The sequence below is a fragment of the Rhizoctonia solani genome, chromosome 8 (assembly GCF_016906535.1).
Source record: "Rhizoctonia solani chromosome 8, complete sequence".
NCBI lineage: Eukaryota > Fungi > Basidiomycota > Agaricomycetes > Cantharellales > Ceratobasidiaceae > Rhizoctonia > Rhizoctonia solani.
This window is the reverse complement of record NC_057377.1, coordinates 1897027-1918776: the sequence shown is the minus strand read 5'-3', so window position 1 is coordinate 1918776 and position 21750 is coordinate 1897027. Positions and strand designations below refer to the sequence as shown.

General features: G+C 46.6%; 5 protein-coding genes across 5 annotated transcripts; 3 read left to right on the top strand and 2 right to left on the bottom strand.

Annotated features, from left to right (window-relative positions):
• Positions 1 to 85: 85 nt before the first annotated feature.
• Positions 86 to 3254, top strand: RhiXN_10040 (Tyrosine kinase specific for activated; the record flags this gene model as incomplete). Its single annotated transcript, XM_043329856.1, has 17 exons — positions 86 to 442; positions 494 to 545; positions 603 to 767; positions 814 to 925; positions 998 to 1209; positions 1265 to 1423; positions 1504 to 1667; positions 1772 to 1861; positions 1922 to 2131; positions 2178 to 2348; positions 2400 to 2447; positions 2505 to 2525; positions 2591 to 2716; positions 2766 to 2831; positions 2885 to 2893; positions 2947 to 3150; positions 3204 to 3254. The coding sequence occupies 17 exons, from the start codon at positions 86 to 88 to the stop codon at positions 3252 to 3254; spliced, it is 2217 nt and encodes a 738-aa protein (XP_043182690.1).
• Positions 3255 to 3647: 393 nt separating this feature from the next.
• On the top strand, positions 3648 to 5067 carry RhiXN_10039 (integral membrane family protein; the record flags this gene model as incomplete). Its single annotated transcript, XM_043329855.1, has 7 exons — positions 3648 to 3914; positions 3964 to 4019; positions 4079 to 4161; positions 4219 to 4253; positions 4307 to 4648; positions 4706 to 4898; positions 4955 to 5067. The coding sequence occupies 7 exons, from the start codon at positions 3648 to 3650 to the stop codon at positions 5065 to 5067; spliced, it is 1089 nt and encodes a 362-aa protein (XP_043182689.1).
• A 400-nt stretch (positions 5068 to 5467) lies between these two features.
• RhiXN_10038 (SET domain protein) lies at positions 5468 to 8180 on the bottom strand (the record flags this gene model as incomplete). Its single annotated transcript, XM_043329854.1, has 5 exons — positions 5468 to 6577; positions 6650 to 7482; positions 7563 to 7599; positions 7654 to 7691; positions 7751 to 8180. The coding sequence occupies 5 exons, from the start codon at positions 8178 to 8180 to the stop codon at positions 5468 to 5470; spliced, it is 2448 nt and encodes an 815-aa protein (XP_043182688.1).
• Positions 8181 to 8991: 811 nt separating this feature from the next.
• RhiXN_10037 (DNA replication licensing factor MCM2/3/5 family pretein) lies at positions 8992 to 12965 on the bottom strand (the record flags this gene model as incomplete). The annotated part of the gene is made up of 11 exons (XM_043329853.1): positions 8992 to 9121; positions 9176 to 9243; positions 9293 to 9627; positions 9889 to 10015; positions 10072 to 10494; positions 10553 to 10714; positions 10774 to 11308; positions 11360 to 11501; positions 11551 to 12491; positions 12540 to 12704; positions 12754 to 12965. The coding sequence occupies 11 exons, from the start codon at positions 12963 to 12965 to the stop codon at positions 8992 to 8994; spliced, it is 3240 nt and encodes a 1079-aa protein (XP_043182687.1).
• Positions 12966 to 16169: 3204 nt separating this feature from the next.
• RhiXN_10036 (DEAD/DEAH box helicase) lies at positions 16170 to 20557 on the top strand (the record flags this gene model as incomplete). Its single annotated transcript, XM_043329852.1, has 12 exons — positions 16170 to 16595; positions 16656 to 16750; positions 16803 to 16922; positions 16973 to 17126; positions 17181 to 17293; positions 17349 to 17489; positions 17547 to 17687; positions 17740 to 18118; positions 19346 to 19890; positions 19948 to 20051; positions 20111 to 20266; positions 20322 to 20557. The coding sequence occupies 12 exons, from the start codon at positions 16170 to 16172 to the stop codon at positions 20555 to 20557; spliced, it is 2610 nt and encodes an 869-aa protein (XP_043182686.1).
• Between the last annotated feature and the right edge of the window lie 1193 nt (positions 20558 to 21750).

Below are 21750 nucleotides of genomic sequence, written 5' to 3'. Positions count from 1 at the left end.
CCCAACCCCCACCCTGTAGGAAGGGAACCCAACTCCGTCTTCAATAAAGAGCTTCTTGCAATTTCTCACACAGCTACTGTAATCAATGAGCACGAACTTAGTCACATCAGCTCTGCCCCATGTCTCTCCATGGACAAAACATCCGATCAAAGTTGGACCACTTGGGTTCCAATCACCAGGAACTAGTGTCGGGTTTGGAGAAGACAGCACTCCCCCTGTGCCTCGAATTTACCACTCGTCTTCAGTAATATCCGATTCTTCGGGAGATATATTTATCTTCGGTGGGGAGTCGAATGGTCAGACCAAAAACGACACATGGATAATCAGGCTTCTTGAGGATCAAGGTTCGCGACAGAGACGAAATTTGGATCCTACGTGCATAGATGTCATGACTAATTTACTGGAGACGACTGGAGAGGCACCCAGTCCTCGAATAGGGCATGTAAGTGGTCTGGTGGGTAGCACATTAATTGTGTGGGGTGGTTGCACCAAGGAAAATGGCGAATATGTCCGCAAGGACAATTCTACTTATATATTGAACCTGAGTAGGTCCTTATGTATATCTTAAATACTGAAGGCCTTCACAACAAATGCGATCCCAGCTACCCGCCACTGGACTAAGCTGGACATCCGTCCTGCCCCGCGTCCGCGGATTGCGCCTGCGGCTTGCATTTCTGGAAACCATTTTATTGTGTACGGCGGATCCGGAGAAAAAGATGGAATAATTGAACTTTGTAACGATATGTGGAAGCTGGATCTAGATTCATGTGAGCTAGATAATGTTTCCGTATAGCTCCTGATCCCCATGCCCAGCAGTGACTAAAGGAACCCCCAGATGGGAAAGAATTCAAGTTACCCCAGATACCGTGTCACCAGACGAGAGAATGGGGCATACCATGGTCGCATACGAAAACAAGCTGTACATGTGAGTTCGGGTTTAGGTTCCTTATCGGATACCCATACACAATGACGACATTTTCCGTGGCTGGTAATTCAGGTATGGTGGAAGGCACTGCAAAAATCACATGTGGAAAGACACATGGTATTTCGATATGGATGCTCGAGCATGGGCTCGTGTCCAATGCACTAGTAACTGTCCACCCCCACGGACAAATCATTCTGCCACCCTAGTCAAGGATGTAATATATATGTTTGGAGGGTATGATGATCAACAAGAATTTGGAGATATGTGGTGTTTCAACATAGCTGGTATAGCCAATTCGTTCGTTTCTTGAATGTAGACTGATGGAAGATCCAACGGCAGAGCAGAGATGGTACCAGCTCCCCTCTATGGATTATGAGCCATCGCCAAGGAGCGGACACATACTAGCTACAACCAAGGGGAGAGTGTTAGTTTTGGGGGGTATCGTATACAGGAGTGTGACCCCCGAAATGGCGCAGCTCGTGTACGTTTTGAATACGAGTAAGTACCACATGCCATGCCGATCGGTTTGACGGCATTGATTTGCTCTCGGGGGTGTTTACTAAGACTTTATGTTGTAGATTTGATCAACTTTTCGGAGCAGGGAAGAGGCCCGACCTTTATGCCAATCGATGAATGGTCGGGCTCAACCAGGATAGGAGACACACTAGAAGGAGAATTTCGCGATGATCTCACAGTTATTCGATCAGATACGGATGATACCAGAGTAGACAAATTAGTAACGGTACGTTCTTATGACAACACTGTGACACCAACTTGGAAAATTATGACCCTATATTTATGGATGTCCTCCGGCATTTTCCGACTTTGCTGAAGCCATTTGACTAGGCTCTTGAAAACCTCGGATCGAACGCCCCAAAGAAATTAGACCAAAGCACAGCTGCATTTGGTACTCAGGACACCATCACTAGGACTATGGTAAGTAACAGCAGTCTGATTTCAACCCCAGGACAGCCCCATCAGCCAAAACATCTGTAGCCCGCAACGGAGGTTTTGAAGTATTTAATTGCGCACGGTTGTCGAGATGTTTCCAAAGAGGTTAACATACTCCAAGTTTCCGATTACCCAATGTCATTTGGTGGATTCGGTGATGTGTACTGCGCTACGCTTCAAAACGGAGATCGCGTGGGCATAAAGTGCGTGCGAATGCTAACGAATTCGAGCTTGGAAGGAAAGAAGATTCTGAAGGTAAAGTGATTTCATTTCACTTTCAGCATATTGACCATTGCTTCAGAGTGCTGCGCATGAGCTTTACGTATGGTCTAAATGCAAGCATCCTAATGTGATCGAACTGTTGGGTGTCATGCTGTTTCGGGACCAAATTGCAATGGTCTCACCCTGGCTCGATAACGGACACCTCAGAACCTTCCTTGTTCAGAACCCACAAATTGATCGCTGTGCCCTAGTAAGCGGATGTTTGTCCACAGCTTGTACGTGTCTGAGAAAATCGTAATAGTGCGCACAAGTTGCGGATGGGGTCGCCTACCTTCATCGCCAGTCTATAGTACGCATATATCTATAACTCCATGGTTTCGATTACCTTAACCCCTTGAATCTTTAGGTTCACGGAGATCTAAAACCGGTAAGTATTTGAGAAGCCCGACCAATTTCCATTAAATACTGGAATGCTGATTCATTTTCTTGGAGGAAAACATACTCATATCACAAGACCATACCCCACGATTAACAGATTTTGGAAACTCAGCACTTGCTGAATATACGCTTCAATTTACACACTCTAGTACGGTGCAGGGCATGTCGCTACGTTGGGCAGTACGTTGCGGTATTTGATCATGCGGATATAGCGTTAAGTTTTATTCAGGCGCCAGAGATAATTCAAGAGGAAAGCAAGCCAACGCATGCAAGCGATGTATACGCGCTTGGAATGGTGGGCCTTTTATCATGTCTAACGTCGAACGTCATATAGAACTTCTCCAATAGATAATTTTCGTAGGCATAACTATGAGTTCCACTGTTGCGTTGAAACCAACGTTTTTCTTCAGGAAGTGATATCGCGGGAAATGCCATATGCAGGTGCCAAAGACTCAGCGATAGTATTCAAGGTCGTCGGAGGAGTCAAGCCCACTCGACCGGAGGCGCATATACCTAAAGGAATAGAACAAGCAGATCGCCTATGGTCGATGTTGAACAGCTGTTGGGCCAACGAACCTGAGGAACGACCCAATGCGTTTGAAGTTAAAAACTTGGTATGTAGCTGTAGTTAAAATTGGACAAGTGCACGAGTTTGATATATCTATAGATAGCAAAGATCACACCGCAGGGATTACTTTCGCATGTTGATTTGGAGTAGGTAGAGGAATGTGTTGCTTAAGATAGCACATTTTGGTTAGTGATGTACATCACAGCCCGCCTAATTCAAAGAAATGTCTATATTTCCTGACATTTTCAGTACACAAAAGGGGCCAAGTGTGGAGTCAGTTGAAGCTGCCTCAGTATTGTTTAGAGAAAGAAAAAGACGGTCGGTATTAAACTATGGTTGGCTAGGTTAGATATCACTTCCGGAGCTCATAAATTGGTTACAAAGCCATAATTGGGAAATTTGGGACTGGAAAAACAGGAGTTGACCGATCTCAGTACGCACTGCTATGATGTTGCCTGTTGATCGTGATGTCACCATCTAGCATAACCTTATAACACGTGACCCCACCTGCCAGAGTCAGCCTCAACAACGCCCACCACCACCATGGCGCCTGCTTATGAGCTCAAACCAACGGGGCTCGATCCCACTCTTGATTTTCCTGTTAAATTCTGTTTATTCAATATTGCATGGACCTTCTTGGCCGGTGAAATCACCGGGAATGTTAGTCAGGTTGACCGAGTTTGGACGTTCTTACCGGTTATATACTCGGCGTACTGGGGCTTGTACCTCCCTCTTTATGGAAGTGGTGACAACGAATGGATCAAGCAACAAGGTATTAGTCCTAGAGCTGCATTGATGGCTTTCTTGCAGGTGAGTAATAATCGATTATTGCCGGGCTTGGTATTGAATAGTGTATTAGGTATTGTGGTCTTGTCGCTTGAGCTACAATACTGCTCGACGTGGACTTTTTAATTTGTAAGAGCATGATGCATTGCATTCGTGCTGTATATCTCAAGCTCATAACTTCTTTTCAGGAAGGACGAGGATTACCGGTGGGCTATTTTCCGAGCCAAGGTTCCGTCTTGGCTCTTTAGCCTGTTCAATTTTGGGTTTGTTGGTACGACTTTTAACGAGTTTTAAACCAATCCCATGACTAATAATTCATCATACTTAGCATTGACTCAGAATATACTACTGTTTTTGATGGCTGTGAGTTCCATTGCTTAACGAAAACGAACAATCCTCTTAGACCTACATACTAGCTTCCGTCACACCATGCTCTTTTCCAACACGATCTCCCTCTGGCTACTCCCGATTATATCCTCGCATTTCTGACTGCCGTCGTGCTCGCCACTCAATTCACAGCCGACAACCAACAATACGCTTTCCAAACGTTCAAGCATAGCAGGCCTACTGACAATACTCGCGCGGTCACTAATGGTGATGTTCAAGGCGACCACAAGCCCAAAGGGCAGTTTGGAGCTAACGCTTGGCCTGGAGCGAGACAAGAGTGGACTGAAGAAGATGTTACGCGCGGGTTTGTGACCAAGGGACTATGGGCCTGGTCTCGCCACCCGAATTTCTTGTGCGAACAGACCTTTTGGGTAAGCCATAGTATTCAAGTTTGGGTGACCGAGCAATAATGAAACCTTTATCTTCAGTACTTGCAAGCGCTCTTCCCAATCCTTGCTTCTACCTCTATGTTCGATTCGATTGATCCCGACAAGATAACTGAATTATGGCCACTCGTGCCCCCGTTGGCACTCTCGGCCTTGTTCATTGCGAGCACTATGTTTACCGAGTCTATCTCGCGCGGCAAATACCCCGGGTATGAGGCATACCAATCTCGCGTTGGTAAGTAAATGTAGAACATTTTATTGGCATCCGGATACTAACGATGGCTCCTTCAGGAATGTTTTCTCCCACCGATACCCTATGGAAAGGTTTGCTGCTACGCGCTCGCGGAGAACTTGAGAAGGTCAACCAGATTGTGTATGGTAACGCACATGGCAAGACCGAATGACCAAACAATGAACGACGTTAGTCGCATTTTGGGAATAACATGTATTCTAGCAAATGGAATTTCAGGATAGTTAGGTAGTAACAGTTCAATCTGATTGGAGTACAACTAGCAGACATGCAATAAATGAAGATAGGTCGAGTAAGCTGCACACCCGGTAATGGTTCTTTTGGTTCTAACACAACCAAATTGAATTGCGGTTACCGGCCACATAGGAAAGTGACTAAAAGTTTAAGCGCATAACAAGCAACCAAAATAGTGAATCTCCCGACACATTACTTAAAATCTTTAAGAAGAGTCATCAGGTAGTGCTGAGAACCCAGTTGGATGTCCAATGTATAATATAAAAAATCCTTCCCTGGTCCATAGAATAATTCATGAACTGGCCAAAAATCATTACCGGTCAATAAGGGATCATGCGACTTGTAGGAAAGTTCTGCTCACCCCATAAACTTGCCACTGCCCAGTGACTCGCCAACGAAATTTTCCCTTGTTGAGCCTCCAAAGCTGCCAATGTCACCATCACCTTGATACATCTGAAGATAGTGTCGATTTGTGAAGGAAAGTTACTGGTGCCAATAATCAAGGCATCCCTCCGCAACTCAGAGTTATTTCGAGGTATTTTCTTTGGTGGTATTTTTTTTACACGTATGCCGTGAGATCGGAGTCCATCCGTGTATAACTGGATTGCCAAACTCGGATTAAAGGCTTGTTGTGTAAATCCTGAAAGACGCTGGGCGCGACCCAAGAGATCCATCGGCGTGATCCGCTCGTTGCCATAGGTTGCTCGTATTTTCGTGACAAGTTCCCTTGCATTTTTGGCGCTTTCTGCGTCTCCTATACGAATGGCCATATGTAATTGATTCAAATCTTCTTGAAGGCCTTCGCGGCTTTGACAACGTTGCTCCCCGTCCTTTTTATCTGCGGTGCACAGCTCACACTCGCAAGTAAAACTCCATTTCCTCAGAGCAGCTGCACGACTAATATAGCTGGCTCCCTCGGTGCCTCCTACGTAGGAACACGTCACTTCTTGTCCCTTCTTCAGGTTGCGTGAAGCTCGCATTACCAAAATGGAGCCAATGGATGTTCGAACCGCCGTGCCGTGGCAGGAGTGGTTAACGAGAGAGGGAAGTAGGTATATGGCTTCATTGTTTCCAAAATGCGTCATTTTTATTGAGTCGTTGAACTCGTTACTTCTGATAATGCCTTCAACACGATTGGTATCAATATCGCCGATGGTGCACTCCCCAGGTATGTCCCAGTACCGTCCGCCATTTTGAAGAAAAGTAGGGACACTTCGGGCTATTTGAGGTGTGCTGGTTTGCGGGGAGTTGGAATGGAGATCTAAGAATAGAGCGCTCGCGGCAGTATAATCGCCTACAAGGCGTTGCATAGCTCGCCCCACTAGCTCGTGGCTTGCTCGTTCTATAACTGAGCCCGTTCGGGCTTGAAGAACTCGAAACAGCTCAGGGTACTCTGAGGAAGCAGCAAAGGCAAATGGCTTCGACACCATCTGATTTAAGATTTCGGAAGTGCACATTATCAATACTTGGACACTCGCATGCTCAAGAATTCGGACACTTACCAAGAGTTCTCCTGCGAGTACTTCGCGGGTGGTGACAAGACCACGACCTCCACCTTTGGACTCCATCAGTGCGACCTCCACTGGTCCTACATAGTCGGCAACGTCGGTAACCTGCCGGTGTCCGTTGATTTGTTTGGCCATCTTACTCAAGGCCAACCACTTATAGCTTCCCTGTGCTTGCTCGACAAGTCTCTCGTGAATTTTTTTCTCCAACTCGGAAAAATCAGCAGGCGAGAACCGGTAACCGTTGTTCCTTTCCAGGATAGACAAAGCTTCAGAAAAACGATCTAGGGCGTAATATGCGAGTGCCATTCGATATTGAGCTTTCGAGCGAAGAGCATCCTTCATTGATTTGTCCTCTGAGGCGATCTGAGCATCTTTGAGTGCCATGGAAGGCTTGTTTATGCTCAGGTAACAAGCTGAACGATTGAGTCGTAAAACTGAAGCAGTGGGATCGACCAGAAGTCCGTGGCTGTATGCTTGAATAGCTGACTCGAAGCGACCGTTTTTGAAAGCGTGGTTTCCTATATCCTTGTAAACTTGCGAATCCTTTCCGCCCCCGGCTTTCCATGCTTCAGGGCAATTTGATAGTAGGGGATGGCTTGGCGGCAAGAAAATTAGATCGCTAGGTGAGCTTACACGGATTGTAACATTGCCTCCGGTTAGCCCTCGTGTCAACCATGGTTGACGGATAAGTAATGCCTGACCAAGTGGAACGAGCTCAATAACACCTTGACGGTCTAGTCCTGACGTTTCGAAACAATGGTACATCGCTAGATCAATAACACTTCCTTGTTCGTCTTCAATTGCTACCTGGATTGCCGCAAGTCGAACTGTATGAAATGCACGTCAGTCTGGTTCAATGCCATGATGGACGAAATTCCTTAAACAAAGTTAAGGAGACGGGGTTTACCTGCAGGTGATATAACTCGAACGATTAGATAATGTTCCTGTTGCGATTTTCAGAAAAGGTCCGCGTAAAATAGCTCAGTTATTGGTTTCACCTGATGAACCTTGTTGAGGTGCATGCTTGAGATTGGGACTGATCACATTTATAAGTAACGAAACAATCAGCATCATGGTGAAGGCAGAAAAACTTACTTGGAGAAAGTGATTCTAATGAGATCCTTACAAACTCGGGAACTTTTAACATAGCAACTTGTCTAATCGCGCTATCATCATCACTTTTTGAATTTTCAGGACTGATTTCATAGAGAAGTTTGTAGTGCTCAATCAGCTCATCTCGAGTTGTAAGGTAAGATGAAACTGGACATGGATGCCTTGTCTTGTTAGCTTCGCGCTGTGCTTCCAGCATGATTGAGTCCGGGTGGTGAGGTTCCCCATCAAGAAATAGATGGTAGTTGCCATTAGATCTATCAAGAAGTGACGAGTTTTTGTAGCTAAATGCTTCCATGAAATAGAACCAATGGTTGACCTTGTTATGAGTTTCTTTGTTCTCGTCTTGTTGAAGGGTCTGGGTAGACAACTGTAACATAGCTTTATCAAGGAGCTTGCGTTGATGTTCGTCCATATTGACGATGTGACTGGTCAATCCAGAATATGCAGAGGTACGAGTGACACGAGGTGAATTTAAAGATGCCATTTAGTCAGAGGAGAGGCTATGGGCAAGAAAGCTGCATACATGATTTTGATCAACGCTGCGCCAGGGATCCCGTGGCAACTTGCCACACATAGGTACACAGTACGACTAAGCCACCCAACTAACTGGAAGCGGCCCGTACAGTATCGTCGATTACCATACACAATACACTCGAGTAGGAAAAACGTACGTGTTTGAACCATTTTTAAGACATTTGAAACTATTCGTAACGAAGCGGAGTCCACTTTGCACTCCAATCGTTACAGTACAATTTAAACTCTATATGCTTCCACATTTAGTTTGTGTATCGATCGAGACATTCAGATGTCGCTATGATCAATGCCATTCTAAGTTCGGCCTTTACTCTTCTGAATGAATCCCATTTGGTGGAATTTGAGTAGGAAGTGGGATTGAGAGAGCAGAATTTTAGATATCTGATGAAGGTATCACCGTGCACTGAGTATATGCGCTATTGCCACATGGATAATGGTATAATGAGCCGAGTTTGTTGGTGGGTCCAGGGGTTCTGAAACAAGCAGTTTATAAAAAATAATTCACTTTTAAATTCAGTGCGTAAATGTAAACTACTTGGATAAATACAACACAAAATCAATCATGCACCGAAATACAAATACAAAGTTTATACACTATATAATATTAATATCGCGCTTTAAGCATACCACGCTAAATCCCGTAAGCAGACCTACAGACACGAGCCCCAAATGAGCCAGTCCGAAAACAACTACATGTCAATGCTAAACAGGACCTCGCGAACTGTGTCTTCGGTTAGACCCAGGCGGTAACCTTTACCCTGCCAAGCAGGGTGGGTTTGACTCCATGTTTCGGTTTCTTCGGCTGCGGGCGCGCTGTGTCTGTGATTTCAATTAGTTGAAGAGCTCTGGTAGGGTAATCGAGAAAACGCTTACCTGGCTGCGGCCTGCAAGCCCATGTAGCAGCCGACACCCATACCGACGGAGAGCATGAGTGGTAAAGCCTAAATATTCAAGTCAGCTCACGCTCCCAATACTCGCAAGAACACGTACCTCGGGATGAGAAAAGTGTCTGGCCATGTACTGAATCCCTCCCTTGGTGAGAGTAGGCTGTCGGAGGGATCGAGCAAGGTGAGAGGCAGAAGTGGGGTCGATGCGGGGGAGACCAAGACCGCTAGTAGGAATAGACCCGAGAGTAGCCATAAGTGTGTGTGTGAATATGAGTGCGGGGAGAGTTGGTGCGATGCGAGTGATCTGGGTGTTCAACAGTGGGGAATTGCGCCCCTCACCCAGGCCTTCATATATCCTAGCCCCCTCCTCGTGTCGGTGATTCCATGTCCCCAACGAATTATTCCAGACCTCAATGCAGTTCGCCGCGCAGTAAGGGGCTACGAGGCTGTCCAATCGCGTGCATCCGAAACGCCGTAAACCGGCGGCTCGGAATGGCACCGCAGGGTGTCGGCGAGTCACATGATGTGTTCACACGAATCCTTCCGCGTCTGTCAATTCCTTGTCAAGTTCCGATGACTGTTTTGACTGTTCCCGACTATAATTCACAGCGCGTAACCATCACATCAAAAAATACATAAAACACGGATCCAAAAAGAAAAGATAAGGAGATAATTAACCCAACACGGACGACGACGTACCATCCACCTCGGGGTGGAGATGATACACAATCTTCTTTCCGGCGTTGACGTCGCTGTCGGTCTGCATGGTATCGCTATCAAGCAACTCATCCTGGGTATCTCCGTAGAGAATCATGAGGAATCGGTCCTATTCGCCATGTCAATCTCCAAATAACCTCTCTCCTAGACGACCACCAAACTCACCTTGACAAGTTTCTTCAAGACCTTTTCAAGCAACACACGCTCCTGTTCCATCTGGTCCTCGTTTTCAAACTCGTCTTCCATAGCCTCGAGGTACCAATCCATCAAATCATTTGCCTCGATGCCAGTACCAGTAGCTTGTTCCACTTCGGCGATGTGCAACACGATAAGCTCTTGCATTTGGCTGTACTTGTCGTGCGTGATTCGCATTTTCTGCTTTGGCTGACTTTGGGTTTGGGTATTGGGGATGGGTACAGGGGTTGAAGGGTCCATTGAATCGGCCTCTTGAGCTGCGTCGGCTGCTGCGGCCGCCGCGTCCATATCCATTTCCAGGTCCGCATCGTCAAAGTCGACATCGTCTTGTTCGACGTGGATAATTGACGATTTGAGAAGACTGTAAGCCTCGTTGACAAACTCTGGGATAATCTACGTCCGGAAGAGGGTTAGGTATTGAAAAGGGGAATGGACAACAGTCAAGACCTACATCGTTGGTGCAGTTTGCACGCGCAATAGCCTCACTCAGTCGAACCATACTTTCCAACTGTCGGACCGTGATCCTGTACGAATTTTTCCCGATACCGGTAGCATCCGATTGACGAAGGAGGCGGTACTTCTCAACCAGCAAATCGGCAGCCTCGGGCCTAAACTATAAACAGGGCCGCATTAATAGGGAATCTTGATTTCAAGGTAAATAAATAAACGCACCTTGGGGTTATAGGTCCTCGCATACCTAACATATCTCTGCAACGCCTCGGTCGAAATTTCCGGTTGAACACTTCCCTCGGGGTCCGCATGAACACCAACAATATGCTGGGCAAGCATTTGGTCCGTACTCTCCCTGCACTCGTCGAGCACCACAAAGAACAAATCGAAACGGGACATGATAGGCGCAGACATGGCGACATTTTGCCTGAGCCCGACGCGACGGTTGTATCTGCCTCCGACGGGGTTGGCAGCAGCCAAGATCGAAGTGCGCGCGTTGAGAGTGGCGTGTATACCGGCCTTGGCGATGGAAATAGTCTGTTGTTCCATGGCTTCGTGAATAGCGACTTGGTCCGCGACGTCCATCTTGTCGAATTCGTCGATTGCGCAAATGCCGTTATCGGCCAGCATGAGTGCACCAGCTTCGATCGTGAATTCACCCGACTCTTCGTCCTTGACCACGGCTGCTGTCAAACCTGCTGCCGAGGAGGCCTTGCCGGACGTGTATACCGCACGGGGCATAAAGTTGCATACGTATCTGTGCGGAGAAATATTAGAGGGGACATCAAAATAACAAAAGGAGGCTTACTTCAGGAATTGTGATTTGCTCGTACTCGGGTCTCCCACTATGCAAATATTGATGTCTCCACGAATGTGCATACCCTCGGGTGTCGTTTTGTGTACTCCACCCATCATTTGCAGGAGGATACCCTTTTTCACAATTTCGTGTCCTGTGAAATATTAATTATTAGTCGAAATGAGGGGACAAGGAAAACCCACCATAGACAGTGGGCGCGATGCTTTGCACCAACTTGGAATAGATATGCGGAGTATTAAACATATTATTGAGTTCATCGAATTCTGGCTGAGTGAGCGAATCAAGCACGGCCTGTTGGTCCTCGCCCAACCCCAACATCTCCCCTTCTCCCATACCAACTTGTCCAGCTTTTGCCGCATCCCGAACATGACATGCCAAAAACGCCGTCTTGTACCCCAAATCACGTACACCAAGCGACTTGAGACCGGTCACACCAGCCCCCGAGTCCCGCGAAATCTCACTCCTGACGCCCGGTAGACCGAGTTGGGCCACATCGGGAACGACGACAAATGTTCCGGTAAAAACGCATCGGTCACCGGGTTTGGCACGTTCAACTTGTTCAGCGCGTACAACGACGTCCAAAGAACGGGGCATTGACCCAGTCGGAATGTCGCTCGCGTTTTCTTGGACGCGTAGTCGCTGCCAATCCGCAAACCGCGATTGAGGAATGGATAAATCCCAGCCATCACGATTTCCACATAACGGGTTTTGACACAACGAAGGTTCGGTATACTTGAATTGCTGTTCGACTTCAGGGGCAAGTGCACGACACGCTGCGCAACTAAACACCCCGTACAATAACTCCGGCCTAACTTCACTCGTTCGCGTGACGGTCCCAGATATAGCCGTGAGACGCCCGACCGAGGACATGCGCATATCTCGGATCGAATCAACGAGGGCCAGAGAATGGAACGCGAGATGGAAGTCTTTGGTTTTGCGGGAGGTGTGTGCGAGCATTGCCGAGGGTGCTACAAGGTGATTATACTGAATTTGAAGCTGGGAACCATCTGCTGTAATAGGGCCTGTCTGGCCAAGGTCAATGCCCATCGGATTTTCGTAGATATATTCGGGGGCTATTTCTTTGACCAACGCGAACAATGCTAATCGCAAGTGAGGGAGAAACCTAATAAACCAATCAGCATCGGAGCAAAATCTGGTAACCTAGACTAACCGATAGTATTGTTGGTCAATAGCTGCTGTAATAATTGGGTCAAAGGCCATCAGATGATGATGGTTCACATAGAGCGTTGTCAACTCGTTTTCGACCATGGCGCGAACTTGAGCGACATATAGATTCTCTTCGGGCGCTTCCTCTAGCTCGACGGTCTCATTGTATCTTATGCCTGCGCGTCAGATAGTGTTTATAGTACAAAAAGCACACTTACTCCTTTAGGAATTGATAAAATCGTTCTCGTAGACGCTCTGCAGTTGGGTCCGTGACAACTGGGATATTGCCTTCAAACGCGTTCCGAGCCCGTCGATTCCGTCTCGGCGCTTCTTCTGTCCCGTTCGGAATTGCGCGTGGTGTTTGGACCTCATCGGGGGCTGGCGTCGGGGCAGCAGAGCTTGGCGGCAGAAAGGGGGATGACATGTCCATGATGGATGAGGAACTCAGAGACGCGTGTTGATCACGTGTCCGTGTTTGTTAATTTAATTTACCGCGCGGCGCTTGCTCCTTCGAAGAAGAAGATGGTTCTGGTCACGGTTCTGGTTCTTCTTCTCTGTGGACCGCATCCGCACGGGACTGGCCTGCTCTATGTCTCGCTCCAACTTACCCCAGGAGGGGATAATGTTAATTATTTACTCGCTTATCTTGGCTATTTATTAACACCCGGTGCTAATTTCATAGTCATCGCTCAGTTCACATTATACGATCTACCACATTTGTCCTTGGCTCACATGCCTATGTGCTGTACTTGCTTGCGATACTACTCGATGAGATAGGTGAAGCTGATAGGCATAAGATAGTCCCTAAGCGTACATAAGTGTGCTACTCGGAAACCAGAAATATTTTGTAATGACACCATAAATAATACCTATAATTAACACTCCACCTATAACCAACCAAAGCTAAAATCCGTCCACACCTAAACGCCGAGAAGGATACAGCTGGTCTCAGAATACACGAATCTCTCTTGATATTCACACCATATCCCAAGTACTGGCAACCAAGGAGCTAACCGATCAGATGAAAGTTAACCACGCCTGCCGTTTTCCAAAAAGAAAGGAACATTGCCTTCGGTGTTCGGCCATCCTTAGCCAGGACATGATGGCCAAGGGTTAAATACCTACACAATGGGCATTTTTGTCCACCAACCGGACAAAGAAAATGGAGGTGTTCTATTCCCAGTATTCTGAGCTCGAAATGACTGACGCTCGTGATCGATAAGATTGTTCGCTCCATCTCCTCCCGCTAACACAATGGACCGGAGTCGGACTGTCATGCTCCGCGAGGATGGGCGCTTGGAACTAACGAAGACAAGGGAAGTGGACCGCTTTAGCCTTGGATGCAATTAGCCTCGAACAAACATTTTTACCATGCCCTGGGCGAAAGGCGTGGCTATTTCATGCCCAGAATCCGTAGTATTGCAACGGAATACCATTCTCACAGCATATTCCTTTTCTGTGTTTTCTCCAACTTGAGAAGGGGGGGGTTAGTGTCAGCGCGGGACATGAATATTGCAAAACTGACTACATGGCCTATTATATAGATTCCAAGCACGTATAGCAATAATACCCATTTACCAAACATTCGTCTTGAGAGCTAAGACCGGGGCAACAAACCTCTCTGGTTTAGGACGAAGTGTAAATGAGACGATGAACCCAAACCCTCAATGCACCAAGCTAAAGCAAATTAGCTCTAGTAATCAATGAGTTGCTCAACCAGCTCAGATGTCACAACGCTAACATGAGCTTGGGTTGATCAGTTTACAATCAGCTGAAATAACAACTATGCCGATATCGATGCACGACTGTACGCATGCATGAAACATCATATACATATATCCAAAAAACTAATACAACAATTGGAGCAATAAATTTAAAAAGGTTCCTTATAGTTTCTCTATTGTTTTAAAGGAATTGAAGCATAAACTCTCTACATAAAACTACAGTCACAGCCGGCGCTTACCCGAGTGACGGCTATCCAAAGCCCAACCAGGGAATCCAAGTAAGTAATTTAAGTTGAATCTATTGAGTGCATACGATAACCGGAAATTAGTCCCAATTTACTTCTCCCGTTAAATACATTATAAATACAGCTGATTCTGGTTAACTAAATCCCGCTTTAAACGCTCGTTGTGAGATTCTGGTTATTAATTACTCACTAGTTATCTGTTCGGAATCGATCCTTCACCCTATCACAAGCCCAAGTCCAAGCCTAGGCCCAGCGCAATTACGTATGGCCCTGCCGATCCCATGCTTCTAGTTATTTGGTCGTGAGCGTTGTGTGCATACATCAATGATGCCCGACAATCAATTGTTGACGTACACGGGGCAAACCAGTGCTCAATCATAACCTCATTATGTGTCACTACTTGCTCCGTCCCGTCAATCATCCACTATTAAAAACCCTTCTGGCTTTGACTCCAACCATCGATAAGTCGGAGAATAGACTAACCCGGTGCTCATCTAACCGTATCTACAGAAAGGTCTTGTTGAGTCAACCCGACGTGCAACTCTAAGTATATTTCCAAGCCAAGCCATATCCCACTAAGGAACTTTATTGAAAGTCTCACCGAAGGGTGATCCGACCTAAAATGAATTCAGATAAACTTGCGATTGGCGACTGTAAGTGACCATAATAATTCTCGTGATCCGCGTATGCTTGTGTGGAGCTGCATTGCTAGGGTTGTTTGGTAAGGAGCCAGGCAGGGTACAGGCGACAATATATTCTCGGCCAATATCACCATTTTAGGATATTGGGCGCATTAATTTGAAGAGTCTACCACGTCCGGTACGTCCGTTGACAGGGACCGAACAGGGGCAGTTATCAAGCTCTGCACCGCCATGTAGCCGCTAACTCATGTGGTCATGATGGATTTATCGAGATTGAGATTACATGAGAAATTTATCCCACTTCTCCCGTTTGCAACTTGAAAGTATCAAAGGTATTGGACAAGGATCAGGTTTCAGTTTCAGCTCCCGAGTCCAACAGCTATAGCCTACCATGGACAGGTTTATGTTCCGGCTCACTATACATTCTTGAGGATACGAAATAACTTCATTTATTCGATTTGTTCGGTGGTGTTCCCTAAAGATATGAAATGAAAGGAGGGAGTCATCCAATAATAGATGTCCCCACTTTTCAAGCTCAAGTACCACAATACAATAGTACGTATAAGGCATACATGTTTCATGCAGACTGAAAAATGGGGAAATTGGGTTCCTCTCCAGTGGGCATCAGCAGGCGGAAGGTTCGGGCAGGGGATCACCTCATTCCGTGCTAGTAGAATACAGCGAAACACGAACAGACTGTAGCGCGCACTTGGAATTAAGATCTGGTCCTCAGGCCTCTGTCCCCTTATTACCTCGGGCCCGACTCATTCCCCGAACGCGGATATCGATGTCAGAAACTTCATAGCAAGTCATTCCAAATTAAAATACCGCGGGAAAATTCCAAGCACCGCCACCTTCCCCGCAAGCGCCGGTGGTGGGCAAATTTCTGTTGTGATTTGTGCTTCCATCAACCATAACACTGGTCTCGTAAATTATTGTTTTGCTTTGAAGTATTTCGCCAAAATTTGACGACTGGGGGCTGTTAACTGTGATAACACTTGATTTCTTGCTTTGTGGTCTGGGAATGGCGTCTACTGGCATGTCGAGTCTTCAGGCACGGGCACTCAAGATGAAAAAGCTCGCAAAGGCAGAGAAGAAGGCGAGAGCCCTTGCCAAAGGAGGCAAATCAGCTAATCCTGAAGTGGTTACCACCACCTCAGATGAGACACCTGATGGTCAAGAAGAGGAGCTCAGTGCAACCCACGGAGGGCAGGACGTGGAGGACCTCGAGCAGTCTGAATCGGGCACAGAGGACTCACCAAATGATGTTACTTCTGTGGCTCCTGTTGCCCCAAAATCTTCGGCGTCTGCAACTTTTGATTCCCTAGGCTTGATTTCCCCCCTACTCGAAGCTCTTAAGCAAGTTGGCTATTCAAAGCCGACAGAAATTCAAGCAGGGATAATTCCGCATGCATTGGAGGGAAAAGATGTTATCGGTGTGGCCGAAACGGTATGCTCTTACATCCTATTTACCCTGTTCAGTTAATTTATGCGTGAACGGATAACATAGGGCTCAGGTAAAACTGCTGCATTTGCTCTGCCGATTCTTCAAAAATTGTGGGATGAGCCTCGGGGGCTTTTTGCTTGTGTCCTTGCACCCACTCGGTATGCTTTAATGCGACACTCTTGGACATGCTGACCTACTATTACTGGATAGAGAGCTTGCCTATCAAATAGCGCAACAATTTGAGGCATTGGGCTCAGCGATTGGCGTTCGATGTGCAACGATTGTGGGGGGAATGGACATGATGAGTCAAAGTATTGCATTAGGGAAGCGGTTAGTACTGTTGGTTTTCGCACACATTCCCATAAGTGATATCGAAAAAGACCGCATATAATAGTTGCCACACCAGGTCGACTTAATGATCATTTGGAGAACACAAAGGGGTTCTCACTGCGTGGGCTGCGCTACCTGGTCTTAGACGAAGCCGACCGGTTATTGGACATGGATTTTGGACCTGTCATTGATAAGATTTTGAAGGTACGTAGGATAGTTGTATCGAAATATTTGACAAATTTAGGCTAACCAATGCAGGTTCTGCCACGAGAGCGGAATACGTTTTTATTCAGCGCTACGATGAGCACGAAAGTAGCGAAACTTCAAAGAGCTAGTTTGCAGAACCCTGTACGAGTAGAGGTTAACGGAAAGTAAGTACTTGCTCTATTGAAAAAGATGAGCTTTAAAGAATCAAGATTTTTACAGATACTCAACAGTATCTACGCTCTTACAATATTACCTTTTGACGCCATTCGCCAATAAAGACGTTCATTTGGTCCACCTCGCCAATGAACTTGCGGCCAACTCTATAATAATTTTCACAAGAACGGTTCACGATGCTCAGAGGTACGGTTTTATCCAATACCAGTAGATTTCTGATCATGAATCACCCCCCCCCCCAAGACTGAGTATGGTGTTGAGAAACCTGGGTTTCCCAGCTGTTCCATTACACGGCCAGCTCAGTCAGAGCGCCAGATTAGGAGCTTTAAATAAATTTAAGGCAGGAGGACGGAGCTTGCTGATAGCGACTGATGTAGCGTCGCGGTGAGTTAAGTCATCCAGCCGGCCGATTCGATAATATACTAAATTTCAACAGTGGCCTAGATATCCCAACTGTCGATGTTGTGATCAATTTTGATATCCCCACCCACTCAAAAGACTACATTCATCGCGTCGGTCGCACAGCCCGCGCCGGCCGCTCCGGGAAAAGTATTACCCTCGTTACTCAATATGATGTTGAGCTGTTGCAGCGTATTGAAGGAGTCATTGGGAAAAAGATGATGGAGTTCCCTATCGACAAGGCTGAAGTAATGTTACTCAAGGAGCGTGTGGGTGAGGCGCAGAGGTTGGCGGTACAGGAATTAAAAGAGTCAGGTGGGGCTGCGGGTGCAAGGGGTGGGAGGAAACGTCACAGAGACAAGGATGAAAGTGGGAGAGATAGAATGGATAGGGACGATGACGTTGTAGAAGCAGGGGTAAGTTGCCTTATGTTCATTTTAATAGTTAAAATTAATTCATCCCCGATAGATCCCAGTCAAGAACAAAAAACATAGGAGATAATCATCACACTTCGCCTTGGACAAAACCCGTTTCTGAAAAGCTACGGTATTTCACAGATGCTCCTTCTTTCTCATTATGCTATTTACCTCATTTGAATCAATATGGCCCTTTCATTACCCATATTAAGTAAATATCGATATTGAGTATGCGCGAAGCTTGGCCTGCCCTCGTGATTTGATGCGAAACGAACTGTAGGGTGAACAGCGATCTTCAGGAGCCTCCGCCCTTACTACAAATGATCCTCGTTTTGCCGTTGGCATACGCGGCCACGGCCGGCATACCAACGTAGACTTTTACCTCTTGACCGAATCATAACCTTCGGCCTCATAATAACGGAGTGGTCCCGTACTGCCAGGTTCTGTATTGTGTTTACATATGGCTAGAATCTACCACAATAAACGCCTCAGTACAGCTCATGATCAGCTAGCGATACCAGTGTCTCGGCTTCCTCTCCGAAATGATCTTCAAAACTAGCACAGCCCCTCAACGTCACTGACGTGATATTGCCTAATTGATGCAGTGCTTCCACCGATGTTTGATGCTCAATCTAATCGCATCCCGTGCTTGAAGCGAACAAGAAGCGGACATGAGCCCAAGAGGTGACAGTTACTGGGCCACTTTAGACCGAATCTCGGAGATGGCGCTGTCACATGGCTCCAGTCTCTCAGGTTCACTCCGACAATTAACGGGGTTTCAATATGGTAATTCAGGGCTTTTCAGTGACTCGGTAAATATGCCGGAGCCTCAGCTAAGGATCATGAGGGCGTGTGATTGGCGTATTCTCCAATGACTGGATTCAAAGTGGAGACTACCAGTCGTAGCCAATGCAAGCTCGGGGATGAGCCATGAACCTTTACTATATACTGCTCTTTCCCACTACGGTACATTGGTAAAATAGCATTTTCCTGGAAGACGCCCTCATTTTCCATTTTGGGTGAATCTCAACCCCGAGAGACATTACGCAGTCCTCGGCGAGTATGAGGCCCCCCGTTGGGCACTGGATTAGCATTGGGGTCATCCAGCGTAAGTCCATGACGAAATACGTGTTTAGACTTTGCATTTATAGATGCGAGCTGACGTCCGCTATAGGACCCAACTTTTGTGCTCTCGGTGCTCAGGCGACTTACTCACCAATATCTTAGACAGAGACTTCCACACAGTATTTGATAGCCAATATAGGAGAAGCTTACAAGTTTGAGATGTCCGACCCAAGCTCATTCGACATTCACGTTTGGAATGCGTCACGTCCAAATCAGGCCACTCGTACCCGTCCTAATACTCGAGCACCGAACACGTTCCGTGTCTCTCGGCAGGATCCCGACCCAAACCCTTCTCTCCTCCCGTCAACGTCACATTTTATGACTACCACTTGGTCTCCTCCACCCCCCACGACTCCCCCTGCCCAACCCTCTCGGGCTCCATCGATATCTCGCTCATACTCGGACCAAAATGCGCACTCCACCGAAACTGTTTCTTCTAGCTCTTATATGATGCTGCTCCGCGAACTTGAACAATTCTCGAGCAGTGAAATAACGAACGCTCTGGTTTCGCTCGGTTTGAGTCACAGGGCGATGGATGCTCATGTACAACGTGGTGGACGACTTCCGGATATTCACATGCTATCTCCCTGGCCGAATGATCGTTCAGGCCAGTACATGCGAATTTGCGGGTACGCATATACAATCAAGTGAGTTGGCTCTCATTGCGGCGCTTCGTCAATCCTTCCAATCTTACCCACTTTCAGAATAGTGCCAGCGGCTACTGCCTATCCTCCGATCGTGAGTATTCTCCCTCAGGCTATCGACGCCGCCCCAATGGGATCGATAATTGTCGTTTCTGTTCCCCTAAGTAAGCACAGGGTAACAGAAGTTTGGTTCGAGCCAAATCTGACTGATTGTTCGTTTCAGATATGAATACAGCAGTCTGGGACAATAACATGACTGTCCATGCTAAAAGCCGGGGAATCCGTGGCGCAATCATTGGGGGGCGCACCAAAGATATTGTTCACCACCGGGCAGCCGGATTCCCCGTATTTGCTCAAGGGAATCAAGAAACTGCGTTTGGTATGCTAATTGACTGCGTCAATAGCGTATTGGAACTAACTAGTCTCTTTCCCAGGGCAAACAGGTTTTGTTCACCCGGTGGAGACCAGTGGACCTATTATAGTTTTCCCTCGCACAGATTTGGAGGATTGTTTTGAAAACGGGCTCTCTGCCTTGAAAATCCATCCTGGTGATATTATCGTGGCGGATCGTGACGGAGTAGCATGTATTCCACCTGAACTGTCTCGGAGGGTGTTTGAGATCTGCCGATATACAAGACAAATGAATGAGGGGCAAGCAGGCGGAATGTGATAAGGCAGGATGGTGGCCATATGGGTAGATTATGTCGATGAGGGAAGACTTGGGATTCCTCCAAACCGCGGACTTCATGGACACAATACAATAACTTGAGATAGAGTCATATAGCCAAACTAATCAATGTACATATAGTTCTAGAATCCTGGTATAACGTAACTTGAATTTTACAACTTGCTTTCCCAACTCTACTCATTAATGCGGTGGCTTAGGTATACCATAGCCTCCCATGAATTGAAGACCACAAGCATTACTTGACGAAACGCTCGACAAAGGCTAGTATGTGACAAAATTATGTGCTGTTAAACCAAGGACGGGTTTGCCCTGGCCGAGAGCATGGTTGGTTGTGTTGTGTTGATATAGATCGAACCTATTTGGTATTGCTTATCCTATGCCCGAAGCACATCAATTCTACTGCTAGCACCGCTACTAACGGGGTGTTGGACGATTACCCCCTCCCAATTGTACGTGAAATGCCTACCATTCAATTTAGTAGTATCTTTCCTCACTCGGTGCTTCCACATTCTGAAAGCTTTGTAATTCTCCTACATAGCTGACTGATTTTCAGGCTCACCGGAGGCGGATAGCCTTCGATACTTTTATGTGCTCGGGATACGAGGCAGAATTTCCCTTATGCACTGTTATAGTACATGGCATGGAGCTCCGTATAAAAGTAAAGCTGAGCAACTGAATTGAGTTAAGAAAACATCTTGATTTTTTAGTTCAACAAATTTATTATGTGTAGCCGCGAGTCCGGTCGGCACAGTGCTTTCGCTTCCTAGGTGTTTGACCTTCAAGTACTTGACCAATTTCACACCTGAACTTGTCCACCTAAAGGGTGAAATTTAAGACATTACCGGTTTGAAGGATAGTCTAGTTCAAAGGTATGAAGCAGGGGTGCCCTTGAAAATAGTTCAGGTTGTACCTCGTGGGGTTCTCCCTGGTTGATCAAGATGATCTTATCAAGGGAAGTGACGATGAGTAACCTGGGTACGGCATACATTCAGACTGAACGTACAATTCAATGAACTCCTTCCTCCAATTGCAGGTTCCAGGTGACTAAATCAGGTTATCACTGTACAGTATCTTTTTTTTATTCGAAGGATTTGTAGCGTCCACTACCGGCAGAGCTTTTCTTCTCAAATCAAATTACTTTGCATTCCTTCGGGCGACTGCTTGGGTTAAGCATG